Here is a 16,023-nt window from a genome sequence, read left to right as displayed (position 1 = left end):
TAGAATAGTGGTTGCCATGGGCTGGGGTAGGGAGGAATGAGAAGTTAATATTTAATGGGTACACAGCTTCAGTTCTGCAAGATGAAAAGAGTTCTGTAGATGGATGGTGATGATGATTGCACAACAATGTGAATGCACTTAATGCCACTGAACTGTCTACGTAAACGTGGTTAAATTTGTAAATTTTTTTTTTTTTTTTGCGGTACGCGGGCCTCTCACTGTCGTGGCCCCTCCCGTTGCGGACGCGCAGGCCCAGCGGCCATGGCCCACGGGCCCAGCCGCTTCGTGGCATGTGGGATCCTCCCGGACCGGGACACGAACCCGCGGCCCCTGCATCGGCAGGTGGACTCTCAACCACTGCACCACCAGGGAAGCCCCAAAATTGTAAATTTTTATGTGTGCTTTACTCTAATCAAAAATTTTAAAATTAATAATTTGATAAAATTTAATGGCATCTTATTGGAGGAACACAGAATCCTACGAATTGTATTGTACATGGGATAATCATCAAAATAACGAATAAAGGAGATCCTGTTGTAAAAAAGCCGTGAATGATAAAGAAGGCAGGGCCGTAAATTGGCAGTTACAAACGCTGGCTCCGGAGACAGCAGACTTGAACTTTATTTTTTTTTGCGGTACGCAGGCCTCTCACTGTTGTGGCCTCTCCCGTTGCGGAGCACAGGCTCCGGACGCGCAGGCTCAGCTGCCATGGCTCACGGGCCCAGCCGCTCAGCGGCATGTGGGATCTTCCCGGACCAGGGCACGAACCCGTGTCCCCTGCATCGGCAGGCGGACTCTCAACCACTGTGCCACCAGGGAAGCCCCAGACTTGAACTTTAAATGTTGGCTCTGACTCTTAGAAGCTTGTAGGATTTGGGGAAATTTTCTTAAGCTGTTTGTCTCAGTTTCCTCATCTGTAAAATGGGAGTGATGGTTTCTGCCACACAGGGTTATGAGGATCCCACAAGCTAATGTATGTTGAGTGTTTGTCGGTGAGCCTGGTGGAGGGTTAGTCAGAAAGGTAATACTGAAGAGTGGATTGTAGAGAGCAAGGGAAACGTTTAACAGGACCGTCTGCAATGAGGGAAAGAAAGAGTTGAGTCCAGTTACAAGGGAGGTTAGGTTACAAATTATTTCTACAGTTTACTTCTTTGATAAAAGGGTACAGATATTTCCCAGACAATGGGGAAGCTTCCACAACATTTTAGAAAAATTTATTAATGATACTAGTTACGTAATTAAGATTTCATTCATGTTTAATGATGGCCAACTTGGGAGTCCATGTACTTGACTGACTGATGCTAATCTACTCATTAGTGCAACTGGGCATTTGAATTTCTAACCCTTATTTTACCCAAGCCAGGAAGATCCCCTGGTTTCCTGTAGGGTGCAGGTTATTCCTTCACTGCTGATTTCTGCTGCCTGTTCAATTGTTTCATATGATCAGAAGCTGGATAAGAAAAAAGAAAATAGTAACACTAGTAGCCTGTTAGAGTGAAGGGTATTAAATCTACAAGAATGAATTTGTTTTAATCAGGTAGCTATACCTATAGGCTTCTAGGAATGACTTGGAAGCCTGTCTCCTGTGGTTAAAAAAAAAATCAATTGAATACAACATATTTGTTCAATAACTGAGGTATAATACTCTGTTTTGATTGTGAAATGTGTGTTAACACAAATATTAATAATGGAAAATTATGTGCTTCATCCAGCTCAGAGTTTAAGAGAGCAAATAGAAAAATATGTCTGACTGTTTGAGCCAAACAACTAGTTTTTGTTTACTTTCGAGCTAACTCGATGAATTGCCCTAGAACATTCTTACAATGCTTTTTCCAGTAGATGGAGCTGAGGTTCATGACCTTCACCAGATCCTGAAATCCCAAAGTGTCTGATCATTTGGCATTTTTAATTATGAAGCAGTCTCAAAATCACCAGAAATTACAAAAAGACAGTTTTCAACAAAGTGAATGAAAATACTGATGGTAAAAACTGCAAGTCAGGCACCATAAGCCATGAGATAAGTAGCATATAAAATGGGGGAAATGAAGTGTTCGTGACTGGCTCCTGACCTGTTAACTCATTCTAATGCATTTCTATCTTTTCTCTATGTTAAAGAAAAAGATAATATTAATCTTAAGTGTACCTCGTTTAAATGTTTCTGTAAAAAATAACAATACTCAGAATTTATTTAAAGAGTTCAGACACGGGGTATGTTCTCTCCAGGGCTGCTGGCTGTTCTTCCCGAGTCCCTGACCCTCAGCCACAGAATCCATCCCCATCCCACTCATCCCCTGATCCCTGCTGCTCTCTGGCCAGCTTCTCTTTTCCTGTGTGCCTCCAGGGAATGTTTTTTCAAGCCTTGGCAAACAAGGTGCATCCTAAGATTGTATCCCATATGTGGTCACAATTATCTGAGTTATGCCACGTCTCACTGAGACCTCCTGGTTGAAGTTAAACCTGTTTTCCCCTTAGGCTTCTGGAAAACTCACATGGAAAGGGTCCACAGAAACAGGAAAGCAAATGGACCAAGTCAGTAGAATTCTCCATCAAGAGAGGCCAGTGCTGTGTGAACAGTGAGAGAGGCGCTTTCAGTGGAATCCCAGGCTACCAGTAGTTGTTGGGATTGAATAAAAAGATTCCTCTATTCTTTTATGAAAGTGAGTTAAGAAAGAATAAGTGGCAAGAAAAATAGCGACAGCATTTTTTCTTGATCTCAAGTTCCCCTTCCCAAAGTAGAAGAGGTTCTTTCGCTAGCTCTGCATCCTGTCACATAGCTAGATTTTAATAAATATGAATAAAGGGTGAATGAATGAATATGGTGCACTCCTAGAATAGGAGCTGGGCCTTAGTTTCTACGGGACCTTCTGTTCTCCATCCTTCTGGGACTCAGGGGACTTTGGAGTATACCTGTGACCGGGATAACGTTGCAGCCTCATCGTGTACCCCCTCCCTGCCACAGAAGCTTCAGGAGCTTGGTGATGTGCGTGAAAATAAGGCGAGGAGGGGGTACAGCCCATCTTCTCTCCTCAAGAAGAGTGTCTAAAAGAACTCTTTAGGAGACACTAAAGCAGTCTAACCTCACCCTGTATTGGCTATGGATGCACGAATGAGGGAGGTGCTGGCATGCCCTGGCTGTGTAACAGGATAGCCATTGTATCTTGGCAATTAATATTTTAATTTGGCACAAATGCTCCACGGGAAGCTCTCTCACTGTATTTCTAATAAGACTGGCCGATGAAAGCACTTGGCGTCTTCTGCCCTCCCCAGCATTTCAGATGTAGTTACATTTTTGGAGTAATGCACCTCAAGAGGCTGGCCTACTGCTGTGCTTTCTCTCGCTCCAGAGCACTGTTTAGTTAAGAAGATACTTTCTGTCTCTGGGAAACAAGCACCGTGAAAATTAAAACCCAGAAAAACAAAACCTCAAAGCCATAGTCTACTTTTGACCACATCTGTAATCTTGACTTGGAAAGTACAGAATATATTCAGGCTAAGTCTTAGTTTCAGTCTTTGATGTACTTTCTGACAACATTGCATAAACTGATGTCTTTCTAGGAGAGGGTCATGCTTGGGCTTTTGGGATGGGATGAAATGTGTGTGAGGTTTATGTCCCCTTTTGGTTTTCTTTCTGAGCAGAGATGCTGAGATTTTGGAATAAAGAGAGGGCTTCCTGAAGACGTTGTTTTTCTGAACTGCAATAGAAATTTAGGAAGGAAAAATCAGTGGGCTGTTTGCAAGACGGACCCAGAGTCAGAGGTACTATAGTACACAGGTGCACTGGCCGGTTGGAGGGGATGCTCCACTGGCCCCAAATGGTAGCGGTGTTGCCCTGAGATGATTGTTTACAGCACAAAGGTAGGCCTCCCCACCCTAATTACACCACATGAAGTGCGAGGACAGGGCAGCAGAGCACCGCCTCTGCCTGGTGGCTTGATTTCCAACGTTATTGGTGTAGTGTTCTTTGACTCTTAGGACAAAAGGGTATGAGATGCCTTATTGCGGTGTTGGGCCGAAATGAAATATGACTGTGATGTTTGTGGCTGACAGATTCAAGTCTTGTCTCACTCTCTCCTCTTCCGCAGTCTCTCCTAGGAGAGCAGGCAATAAATGTTTGCGTGCGGTGGTACAGATATAGCACTGTGATTAGGACATGAAAGACCGTGTATTAGATATGTCTTCTGGCGGCTAAAGGTAACATTTAATTAAAGGAGCGTGAGTGAACTGCACATCCCCTTTTCTTTCTTTCTTTCTCTTCTTTTGGCTGTACCATGTGGCTTGCAGGATTCTCAGTTCTTCAACCAGGGATTGAACCCGGGCCACGGCAGTGAAAGCCCGGAATCCTAACCATTAGGCCACCAGGGAACTCCCCCCCCCCCCCCCCCCGCCCAACTTTCCTTTGTTGATACTGAATTTTAAGAAACAGAATCGTGAAATCAAAAGGGCATGGCAGTTTTGTGTTTTGTGGGTTTTTTTGGCGGTGCACGGGCCTCTCACTGCTGTGGCCTCTCCCGTTGCGGAGCACAGGCTCCGGACGCACAGGCTCAGCGGCCATGGCTCATGGGCCCAGCCGCTCCGCGGCATGTGGGATCTTCCCGGACTGGGGCACGAACCCACGTCCCCTGCATCAGCAGGCGGACCCTCAACCACTGCGCCACCAGGGAAGCCCGGCATGGCAGTTTTTAAAACTATATATATTTACTGGGTGGAGAGGGAGAGAGAGAGAGAGAGAGAGAATGAGAGAGAGAGAGAGAATGTGGAGGTGTGCGTGTGTGTGTGTGTGTGATAGTACTAGTCCAACTATTTCTTAACATTTGTTGTCCGTATAAAATTGGACTGATTTTCTTTTCCCCATTTTAATTTAGTTACTCACCATTCTGATTTGGGAATGTTATATTCAAAATGAGTTCTATGTTATAAATAAGTTTAATTGTGGCAAATTACTGCTTGTATGTTGATCTTGGGTTTTAACAGGACAACAGAACTCAGGAAAGAACAACAAACCAAAAATGAAGGTTGGGGACAAAAGAGGGCCAAGTGTAGGCTAATGCAAACCAACAGAACTAAGAAAATCAGAGGAAAACACAGCATGATACTTTCAGCAAAAATAACAGACAGGGGCTTCCCTGGTGGCGCAGTGGTTGAGAGTCCGCCTGCCGATGCAGGGGACACGGGTTCGTGCCCCGGTCCGGGAAGATCCCACGTGCCGCGGAGTGGCTGGGCCCATGAGCCATGGCCGCTGAGCCTGCGCGTCCGGAGCCTGTGCTTCGCAACGGGAGAGGCCACAACAGTGAGAGGCCCACGTACCGCAAGAAACAAAAAATAAAAAAATAAAAAGTAACAGACAAAAGACTCCCACCTGCCATGAATTAATAACTATTGAAACTGGGTGATGAGTACAAAGGGTTTCATCATTATAGTCTTTACTTTTATATATATTTGAAATTTTCTGTAAAAAAACATTTTAAAAAAGAGACTCACATAAGGCAAGATGTTAACATTTATTAAATCTTTTTACTTGATTGTGTATTTATATTTGATGATTAAGGGGAAGTTAATATGAAAAGAAGAGCTTCTACTTAGATGGCAAAGGCTAAAGTAGATGGTGCTTGATATTACGTGTAGCACCTGCCACGTGAGTTCAGGCAGTTCACGTTCTCGGGTGTGGTTTCTGGCTAGCCCTAGGATTCTATAATTCTATGAGGAATCAAGCTTTGTAGACATTTTCCCTCCATTATGCCAGGAAGATCTGGCAAACACCATGGGTGCCTTAATTAAATTAAAGTATCACTGTTACAGCCCAGCTGCATCTCCTGCCCTGCCCTCCCTGTTGTGCTACAGTCCCGCCCTTCCACACACCGTTAGTTGACGTTGTTGAAATCCTCCAGTTGATTCCAATTTTGACTTAAACTTTCAGCTGGACTGAACATGGTCAATGTAGGGTTGTGTCATGAGTTGAACTAGAAAGAGTTATTCTGGAGGCATCTCTGGGATTTTGAGTAAAGTAATTTGGGCTGGTGTTCAGTGTTTTGGATTTTAAATTGACTCAATGAGAGTTTATACCAAATATGTTTTTAATTATGAGCTTAGGGTTTTGTAAGCCTCATGGGAGAATCAAAAGAAATGTAAGAGAGTTTCGTACTGAGGTACTGTTGGGAAGAATAAGTGACCAACTCGCGTAAAATCACTAGCAAGCCCTCCCTGGTGGAATATGATGAAAAGTTAATTGTGAAGTTCAAGACAAGACACAGAAGAGGAGTCAGTAGAGGAGAGAATGGCACAGTATAAGGAGGAGGTGGGAACTGGCTATGAAAGATGGATTTCTGTGAAAGATACAGGCAGAGAGGAGTGGGAGGGCATACAGGGCTGGGCACAGAGCCCTGGAGTAGATGTTGGAAAGGAGAATGGACGAAAGTTCATTGAGAGGAAGAAATTGATGGTGAGGAGGAAAAAGGCAATAATTGTAGGTCAGTTCTCAGGGAACCAGGAAATCAAGGTTCCAAAGTAGAGGAATGGTAAGCTTTTAGGAAGGAGCTAAGGCTCAGTTCCCCTGAGACTGGCAGGAAGGAAGACAGGGAAGACGTAGGAGGCAGTACGTAATGTTGTGCGTTGAAGAAGGAAGTATATGAGGGAGTTCATGCAACAGGACCTCAATTACTGTCCATTAAAAAGGCTCTGAGGTCACCTCTTAAATGTGGTAGGAAGAGGGGGGTACAGGCTTGAGGGGAAAGGAGTGTGTGTACCAGGTGGTAGAGGAAATGTGAATAAAAGTCTTACTGAGGGCTTCCCTGGTGGCCCAGTGGTTGAGAGTCTGCCTGCCGATACAGGGGACACGGGTTCATGCCCCGGTCCAGGAAGATCCCACATGCCACGGAGTGGCTGGGCCAGTGAGCCATGGCCGCTGAGCCTGCGCGTCCGGAGCCTGTGCTCCGCAACGGGAGAGTCTGCAACAGCGAGAGAGGCCCGCGTACTGCAAAAAAAAAAAAAAAAAAAAAGTCTTACTGAGAAGAAAGAAGGCCAGGATAGAACCATTCATTCATCTTTTATTCGTCTGATGTTTATTGAACACCTATCATTGTTCCTTCATTCAGCAGTCAGTTAGCTGCAGTCCTTCACTGCACGTCAGATGGAAAGAGGAACCGACAAAGAATGCAGAGTCTGTTGGAAGAGAGAGACGCATAGGTAGCCAAGTCTAGCCTAGTCCTTTCAGTGTGATGCCTGCTGTAGTGAAGGGTCATCTGGATGCTGTAACTGGCATATAAGTGAACAGGCAATTCAAGGAAGACTTTCCAGACCAAGCCCCATTTGAGGTGGACCTTAAGGAATGAGGAACAAGGAGGAAAGGGTAGGAAATACAGTCCATGCAGAGGGAATAGAATTGGTGTGTGAGAGAGCATACCCGGTTTGGAGAGGCTTGGGGTGGTCTGGGGGGTAGAGCACAGGAGGCGGAGGAAGAATAGGGGTGGTAGGGTATTCGCCTAATGGAATTTACCTCTTGCTAACATTTTTTAGGCAAAGGTAACAAAATTAGCAGAAACAAATAAACGTGAATAGAATAGACCTTTACCTGCTTGAGTAAGTCAACACAGTGCTTTGAAAGCATGTAACCATTCCAGTAGTGGCTCTTTTGCTTTATGTACCTATAGTGATTTTAGTGTTTAAAAATAAACTACTCTTGAGTGTTATGAGTGCTTGTAAATATCAGTACAGTGTTAAGAAACCTGAGTATGCTCATTGTGGTCAATTTTTAGTATTTTTAAACGGATACTTTTGTAGAACTGGTTTTGAAACAACTTATTTCCATATCATAGGCAGTGGTTTCGTGAAACCCTTCTAGAACTTGCCCTAGAAACACTTCTAACCTTGCTCTAATTTCCTTCAGTCAGGAGAAAGAGGATTTTTGTTTTATGTCTTCACTGAGCAGAAAGCTTTTTTTTTCTACCCAATGAAACGGATGTTTATAAAACGTTGCTTATGTAGTTTTAAAAGCAGATGCCTGCTAATGTTCATGATCAATATGAGGAATTTAAAGCTGTGCAGGGCCGGTCTCAGCACTTTCTTAGATCGAGAACATGCGTTACACATCCTGGCTCTTTTCCAAAAAACTGTCCTCAAGAAGTTAACATAAATTTCATTTTCCTGGTAGTCCCCAGGGATGGAAGTCATCCCGGCCACTCCGTCAGACTCCTCCTAATACTTGTAATTCAATTCTGGGCGCTTCAGTTTACAACATAAATAGAATTATGCTGTGATAATTGTGCAGGTATGTGTGGTCAAGCAGGTGATGTTAAAAATTTTATCCACACAGTGCATGCTTAACTAAATTAGTTTCAGATTCTCTTGTGGCCTCATGGGAAATACATCCAGTGCACCCACGTTTTGAGAAGAAACATCCTGCAATTTTCTTTTTTGTTGAAGCTCCATTTTTGTTTGTTTTTGTTTCCTTCCCAACACATAACTTTTGTTATTCTCAGAATTTATACTTTAAAAATACATTAATCGGAAAGGCAGAGTGATAAAAGCACTTAATTCTGGAAAAATAATTGCTGTCACATCAGTCGTGTTCTGGGCAGTAAGCATGTACAGTGTGTATTTTCTTGAAGTCTGAGGTTGTTTATTTGCTTTTTCAATTGAACTCTGGGTGGCCCCATCTAACCATTTTGGACTCCACTGGCTTTTATGTCTGTTGTATTTGAATGAGGAATCAGGAAATTCTATTGGGATTACACATTATGTGATTAGGAACTATTTGAATGAGATACCAAGAGACACAGCACATACACTGCTCTATTTCAAAATGACATTTTTATGTTGTCTGCACTCTGTGAGCCTTTTCAATCTGTCTCCTTAATCACTTGTATATATTGCAATACAAGATGGCCGAGGAAAAAAATCTACACTTCCTTTCCCAGTCTGTACTTCCTTTGGCATTTGTGCCATCCATAAATATGCCCAAATCTGATAAAAAGGGGGCAGAAGGGAGGAGAAAAAAGAGTAAGCACTAGTCTAAGTAGAGCACTGGGCTGGATGCTGTGGAGGTTACAAGATGATACCAGTTTGCAGGCTCTGCCTGGAAGCTTAGAGTAACAGTAGGTGAACAAGCAAATCCACGAGAAGTTAATAAATTCAGGACGGAATGTGGTAAATCACCGATGAGCATGGCTAGTCCGTGCTGCAAGGGGAGGTCATTGTGGACTCAGTGCTTAAGCTCTTGGGGGAAAAGAGAAAGGTTTCAAAGGGGAAGGGAAGGGCTTCCCTCGTGGCGCAGTGGTTGAGAGTCCGCCTGCCGATGCAGGAGACACGGGTTCGTGCCCCGGTCCGGGAAGATCCCACATGCCGTGGAGCGGCTGGGCCCGTGAGCCATGGCCGCTGAGCCTGTGCGTCCGGAGCCTGTGCTCCGCAACGGGAGAGGCCACAACAGTGAAAGACCCGCGTACCGCAAAAAAAAAAAAAAAAAAAAAAAAGGGGAAGGGAAGATTTGTCCTGTGATTTGAAGACTTGAGTGGCAGGAAGAGGCCGGTGGTGTAAGTTGCCCCTGCTGTCTCCCGTGTAAAGGCCAGCATCGGTAGTCCTGGATTTGGGAGGAGAGGGCAGGAATGGAAGGACCTCCCCGGTCATTCCCGCTGATAGAGGCATTCAGGGGGAAAGAGCGATTTTGTGCCGGACCACACGCTCACAAAGCTTTGCGTGCCCAGGTGGGCATCCACTGTCAGTGACTATCAGTAGCCACTGTTCCTTTTGGGTCATTATTTTCTTCTTGATGAGTTGTTTTTTGTTCTTGTTGCTTTGTATATGAACCATGTTTCCTTCTCATATTTTCTATTAAGGGCAGTAACAGCTGCGCTGAATTCAATTCAGGTTCCTTGGATTAAAAACATATGCAATTTTTATTTACCCACAGTAGTTCAATTTTTACTCTCCTTTTTTTTTTTTGGTAGCGCCAGGTCTTTAGTTGAGGCAGGCAGGCTCCTTAGTTGCGGCTAGCCGGCTCCTTAGTTGTGGCATGTGAACTCTTAGTTGCAGCATGCATGTGGGATCTAGTTCCCTGGCCAGGGATTGAACGCGGGCCCCTGGCATTGGGAGCGTGAGTCTTAACCACTGCGCCACCAGGGAAGTCCCTCACAGTAGTTCAGTTTTAAAGAGGGTCAGGCTTACCCATATCACTTCCTTTTTCAGACAAATGGACACCTCCCTGGGAATGGAGATGTGTATCAAGAAAGGCTGGCACGTTTAGAAAATGATAAAGAATCTCTCGTTCTTCAGGCAAGTGATTTTTAAATGCTGTTTTTCCCTCATGACTTAACTTACAAAGACCATTTTAAATTGGGATGGCAAGTTCAGATGCTTGCAGGAGCCAGACTGCTAATAGAAGTAAGCGCAGTAGGCCGTCTGTACACGTTCAGGAGCGGTGAGGACTGTGGCAGAACAAGCATACATGTGAACGACACTTCTCAGCCTCTGCTCTTCAAGGGCCAGTCTGATGACAGGCACAGTGTCATCTGATTTTCTGATGTGATCTGTTTCTTTTTTAATATATAGCAGAAATTCTGATTTTTATACTATATACGTGTGTCTATATATTCATACATCTGTTCCATAAATATGAATAAGTATTTCTGAATCTGAATATATATTTAATTTTTCAATTTTAAAAATGATACCATGGACCAAACAAAACACAAAGTGGGTAGTGGAGTCCTGTTTGTAGGCTAAATCAGAGTTTTCCTCTCCTTCATAATCCTTTAAATCCTTGGCACGTAGTTTTACTTTGGTATGTTGAGCTAAAAGAACTGAAACATATTTACGAGGCTGGTGATCGTTGGGAGGAAAACTCAGGTTTGCAATAAGCACTGAGGATGAAGGACTAAGCCAGTGGCTCCTCTTGCACCTCTGAGCTACACCCTGGCTTTCGAACACATCCGTGGACGGTGTGATCATGAAAGATCTCATGGAGGTTGGATTCCCTGGACTCTTTGTTTGTCCAGCGTCGGATTTAAATAGTCCTTGATAACTTCTCTTTCAAACATTAACTTCATTTCCTCTCTTAATCTCTAATACCACCTCCTACCCCCACCATCCCTCAAAAAAGATAATTTCTGTACATGCTCTTTCTCTATGAAGTGTTGCACATCCCCAATCAGCCCTAACTTCCTTGAAAATTGAATAAGAGTCCTCAGACCAATAAGCATCACATAAATAAGAGTGTGAAGGTCTGGTTTCTTATTAATTCTCAGATTTCTTTTTTTTACAGCCAAATGAGTGGTAACATCATCCCAGTTTTTGTTTTATGTAGAGAAATAAAGTTGGCAGTGGGACCCAAATTCTTCCTAATCCATTACAATATTTTGCTCTAAACACAGGTAAGTGTGTTAACAGACCAGGTAGAGGCTCAGGGAGAAAAGATTCGCGATTTGGAGTTTTGCCTTGAAGAGCACAGAGAGAAGTTGAATGCCACGGAAGAAATGCTGCAACAGGTATGTTCGGAAGCCGGTACCGAGGTGGGGTTTTTCTGCTGGCCTATTTGAGATGCTACATTTATATGTTGTGTTTGCTCTGATGCAGTGGTGAATTTCGTGATTCACTTAGCCTGGTTTATTTTACTTTTTTTCTTTTTGGCTGCGCCGCTCGGCATGTGGGATCTTAGTTCCCCGACCAGGGATCAAACCCACGCCCCCTACAGTGGAAGCGTGGAGTCTTAACCACTGGACCACCAGGGAAGTCCCCTGGCTTATTTTAAGCAAAAAACCTAGAGTAGCAGGTCTCTAAACACATACACACAGTAGAAAGTGTTCACTGCAATTAGAGTCTGGAATAAAATATTAATAGGATTGTAGATAATTTTAAATGTCTCCTTTACGGTTTCCTAATTTCCAACCATGAATGTATATTTTATGATTAAGAAAAAAGATAAGTACCTTATATGACTTATTGGAAAAATTTTATAATGGATGTGGGTACACACACATGTGGTGCTCGTCTGTGAGAGGGCCTATAATACAGCAGGTAGAATACACACTGGAGCGAGACTGTTAAGGTTGAGTCTCTGCTTTGCCATTTCCTTGCTGTATGACCTTCTGCAAGTTCTTAACCTCTCTGTTCCTTAGCTTCCTCGTCTGTTGAATAAGAATAATTCATGAATTATCCTATGAGTTTCTATCTCATAAGGTTGTTTTGAGGACTGAACCACTGAATACCTGTAAGAACAGTGCCTGGCACATAGCAAACGTAATAGCATCATCAGTGTTATCATCAGGCTTAAGAATATATACTTTTATATATGTGTGTATCAATATAATGCTTATTGAGCATTAGTTCGGCTCTTGAAGGGTAACGAAAGCAAATGATTTTTTCCAAATGTATCTATTTAGTAATTAATCTTCACATCCTCTACTTAAGAGTTACTGCTTTGCAGTCATAAGTGAGACACATCCATATGTGGCTGTTTACAATAAAACAACTTTTGGATGTATCTCTTAAATTCTAATAGGAGCTTCTGAGCAGGACATCCTTAGAAACTCAGAAGTTGGACCTGATGGCTGAAATATCTAACTTGAAGTTAAAACTGACAGCTGTAGAGAAGGACAGATTGGATTACGAAGATAGATTCAGAGACACAGAAGTAAGTGATACCCTTCCTCTCTCTTTATATACATATACGTATCTATGCACATATATATGCATACTTATATATCTCGCACACACGTATTCCTAGAACAAGTTGAAATTCCTTGGAGTTGTGAAGGAGAGGCAGTTAATTACTATGTTCCCTCATTATCCATGCTTCTTTTTAAGAATAAACTTATACTGACTTTTTCTCACTAAATGATAGTGGTAATTTATATTTTGAGACTTTTTTTTTTTTTTTTTTTTTTTTTTTTGCGGTACGCGGGCCTCTCACTGCCGTAGCCTCTCCCGTTGCGGAACACAGGCTCCGGACGCGCAGGCTCAGCGGCCATGGCTCACGGGCCCGGCCGCTCCGCGGCATGTGGGATCTTCCCGGACCGGGGCACGAACCCGCGTCCCCTGCATCGGCAGGCGGACTCTCAACCACTGCGCCACCAGGGAAGCCCTATTTTGAGACTTTTGATATGAAATATTAATCCTTTCACTTGCCTTTAGAAATACTTTTGACTTTCGGACATTTGGAGCTTCTGTCTATCTATTCTAGCCATCCATGCATCCATCTGTCCATCTGTCCATCTGTCCATCCATACTGATTCTCTTCATTGTGGAAATAATGGGTTCAAGTGCATCATTTTACTAGTAGTTCTTATTTAAGCACACTGATTACTTACTCTATAGTAAGTAGATTTTTAAATGTGTATGGCAAACATGCTTTCATTATGTAATCATAAAAATCGCAGATTTTTAGAGGTCATTTAATTTGGCCTTCTACTTTTGGTCTAATCCACATGTAAATCATTCCAAATAAATACAGCTCGGTATACTTTTGTGAAATTCAGGGTAGATTCTACAACATGAAATACCCATTTTCCTGGCTAAACATGCTTTCTTGTTTGTTTGACCTAGTTTATTGTTAATCCAGGTTTTCTAATTTGTTAATTGCTTTTTTGTCAAGGGGGGAGTTCAGAGCATATCCAAATGAAATCTGTTCATTTGAAAATAAGTATAAAGAACTGTAGACATTTTTTCTCTCCTAGGGCCATCTCTTCCTTTCTCTTTATTTTGTTTCCTCAGTTGGGGTATGGAGAGGTGTCATACTGAATTAGAAAAATGGGTACCAAGAAGGAGAGAGGAGAAATCATTTACTTATTTTCCCCCTCTATCTTCATTTCAAATATTTGTTTTATGCTCACTACATGCCATCATGATATGATATATATTATCCACATATGTTATCCACTGTGTGAAAGTCCTTCCTTGAGCTGAATGTAATAAGGTTTACTCCATTGCTATTTTTAAAATTAAATTCTCTGTCGAAGATGTAACTATAATGGAAAGTCTTGGTATGTGTATTACTTGCTCAGTAACAAAAGGAAATCCCCAGCTTAGCTCATGTTTTAATCTTAAAGCTCTTTGTCAGTCACCTATATAAGTATGTTTTTCATTTAATTGAGACTGGGGCTTTTAAAACAAAACTTAAGAAGTTACCTACTTTCATTAAAATTCTAGCTTTTGTGCTTTCTTTAAAAATCTGTTTGGATATTTCCTCTTTTCCCTTCTGTCTTTCCCTGACTCCACAGCTGCTACAGAACACATTGGTAGAATTCAGTCAACAGATGGATAACATGGCAGTGGAGCTAACTCCGGTGTCAGGAAAGAAGTTTATAGTTTTGGGGCATTAAGAGGTGGCCTTATTACACACACAAAGTTTAGGGAAAGTCTTAACCGGCACAAGTGTGGTTAATTTGGATATGAGATGTTAACCAAATATTGGGACTAAATTGAAGTAGCTGTTTTAGGATTTTTTTTTTTTTGTAAGACCCCAGAGCAATATTTACATCTCTTGAGTTTGTCTGCATTTTTTATAAATCCTTTTTTTGGTGTTTCCTTGCTTTGCTCGTGCATTCTCTCAATCATATGTAAGGTGATCTTGTTATCAAACCTGTAGTAATCCCTGATAGTTTTCTAATAAACATTCAACACTGTTGTTAAAATGTAGCATGCACATACTCAGAGATTATGGGATATATGATAAACTTTGTTAAACATGAAAATAAAGTAGTCTTCAAAATTAAAACTAAAAAAATTAAAATTGAATATGCTCATTTTCTTAGAATGAGCATAGAACGCTCATTGTCTTAGAATTTTAGATTATTTGGAGATGAATTTCTAAGAAAACATTGGAGTGGGGGAAGAAGTATAGATACTTCCAAAAGACTGGGGGTAAGAGTCTTGAAACTTTGGAAGATTGAGGGCTTTCCTGTCCCAGGAATTGCTGATAGATGTTTGGCATCGTTCAATGGTGCCCCCTTGTGGTAAGAATACAGATATCAGAAATGAGTTTCTGTGGAGCCCTGAAGAGTTTTCTGAAAAGGAAAAGATAACAGGGATTTTCTTTTTAAAACAGTACTGAACTTCTGATAAGAAGTTAGTTGGAAATAATTTCTATTACATTTTAAAAGTCTCATGTTAAGGAGCTACTTCCAGATTTTCCAGCTTGACTTTTCATGGGAAGATAGGGCTTCTTTCAGATTAGAAATTTATGTTCATATTTATGGTGTTGCTACAAAGCATGATTGGGTAGGGTTTTTTTTAGTAGAAAAGTGACCTCAATTTATAATTCTATTTTCTTCATTTGTTTCTTCTTCTTTGCAAATTGCCACTGTTTCTAAAGGAAGTGGTAAAATACAACAATCCAATAGAATTCAAAGCTGTTTTTTACCAATAAGAAAGTGGGAAAATATATATAAGAAAGACCAGATTGATTAAGGAAGGCTACTAAGAATTCATATTATGCAAAGATGGTTAATAAATGGGAGATAAATAAATGGGAGAAACTGACCTTTTCCTTGAACTTGAATTCTGAACTTGTACAGAAGGACTCACAACTGAAATGTTATTAAATGATGTCAGTTATTTACCTCATTCATAAAAGGAGAAAATAGATATCCTCTTACTGAAATAAGAGTAATAATAGTAATTATAATTACTATTATAATTTACTATAATTACTAAAAATAATAGTAATTATAGTTAATATTAATAAGTAATTATTATATAATACTAGGTAGTACTTTTCCCCCTTTTACAAGAAACTACAATTTAAAAGCTTGTAGGTTTTCTGAGAAGTGTATTTCACAACAGCATCCTTTTTTCTAGCCCCTGTGAGATTGAATTCTTACACTTAGAAGCTTAGAATAATCCCTCAATAAAAAACTTTTATTTCTTATTGCATTGTTCTGTTTGTTTTTTACAGCATTCTTGTGTAATTCTTTTCTATCTGTGAATCTGTGGCTCAGGAATAAATGTCTTGAAAAGAAAGGAACAAAAACACGTTAACCACTGGTGGGGTTTTCATGCCTTGTGGTTAAAAAAAAAAAAAAAGTCTTCACAGAGTATTTG

The 16,023-nt window shown here is 41.5% G+C and overlaps 1 protein-coding gene across 3 annotated transcripts in view; it reads left to right on the top strand.

Annotated features, from left to right (window-relative positions):
- The window catches only part of PPFIBP1 (PPFIA binding protein 1), a 66,915-nt gene that overhangs the window by 8,124 nt on the left and 42,768 nt on the right, over positions 1 to 16,023 (top strand). For all 3 annotated transcript variants that reach the window (XM_065888034.1, XM_065888033.1, XM_065888032.1), the window contains exons 3-5: positions 10,174 to 10,260; positions 11,358 to 11,471; positions 12,485 to 12,616. In XM_065888034.1, the coding sequence (XP_065744106.1) occupies positions 10,174 to 10,260; positions 11,358 to 11,471; positions 12,485 to 12,616 (333 nt within the window). The remainder of the gene's footprint in view (positions 1 to 10,173; positions 10,261 to 11,357; positions 11,472 to 12,484; positions 12,617 to 16,023) is intronic.

Source organism: Phocoena phocoena, chromosome 11, assembly GCF_963924675.1.
Source record: "Phocoena phocoena chromosome 11, mPhoPho1.1, whole genome shotgun sequence".
Classification (NCBI taxonomy): Eukaryota; Metazoa; Chordata; class Mammalia; order Artiodactyla; family Phocoenidae; genus Phocoena; species Phocoena phocoena.
Note: the sequence above shows the minus strand (reverse complement) of the source record. Positions and strands in the feature narration are given on the sequence as shown.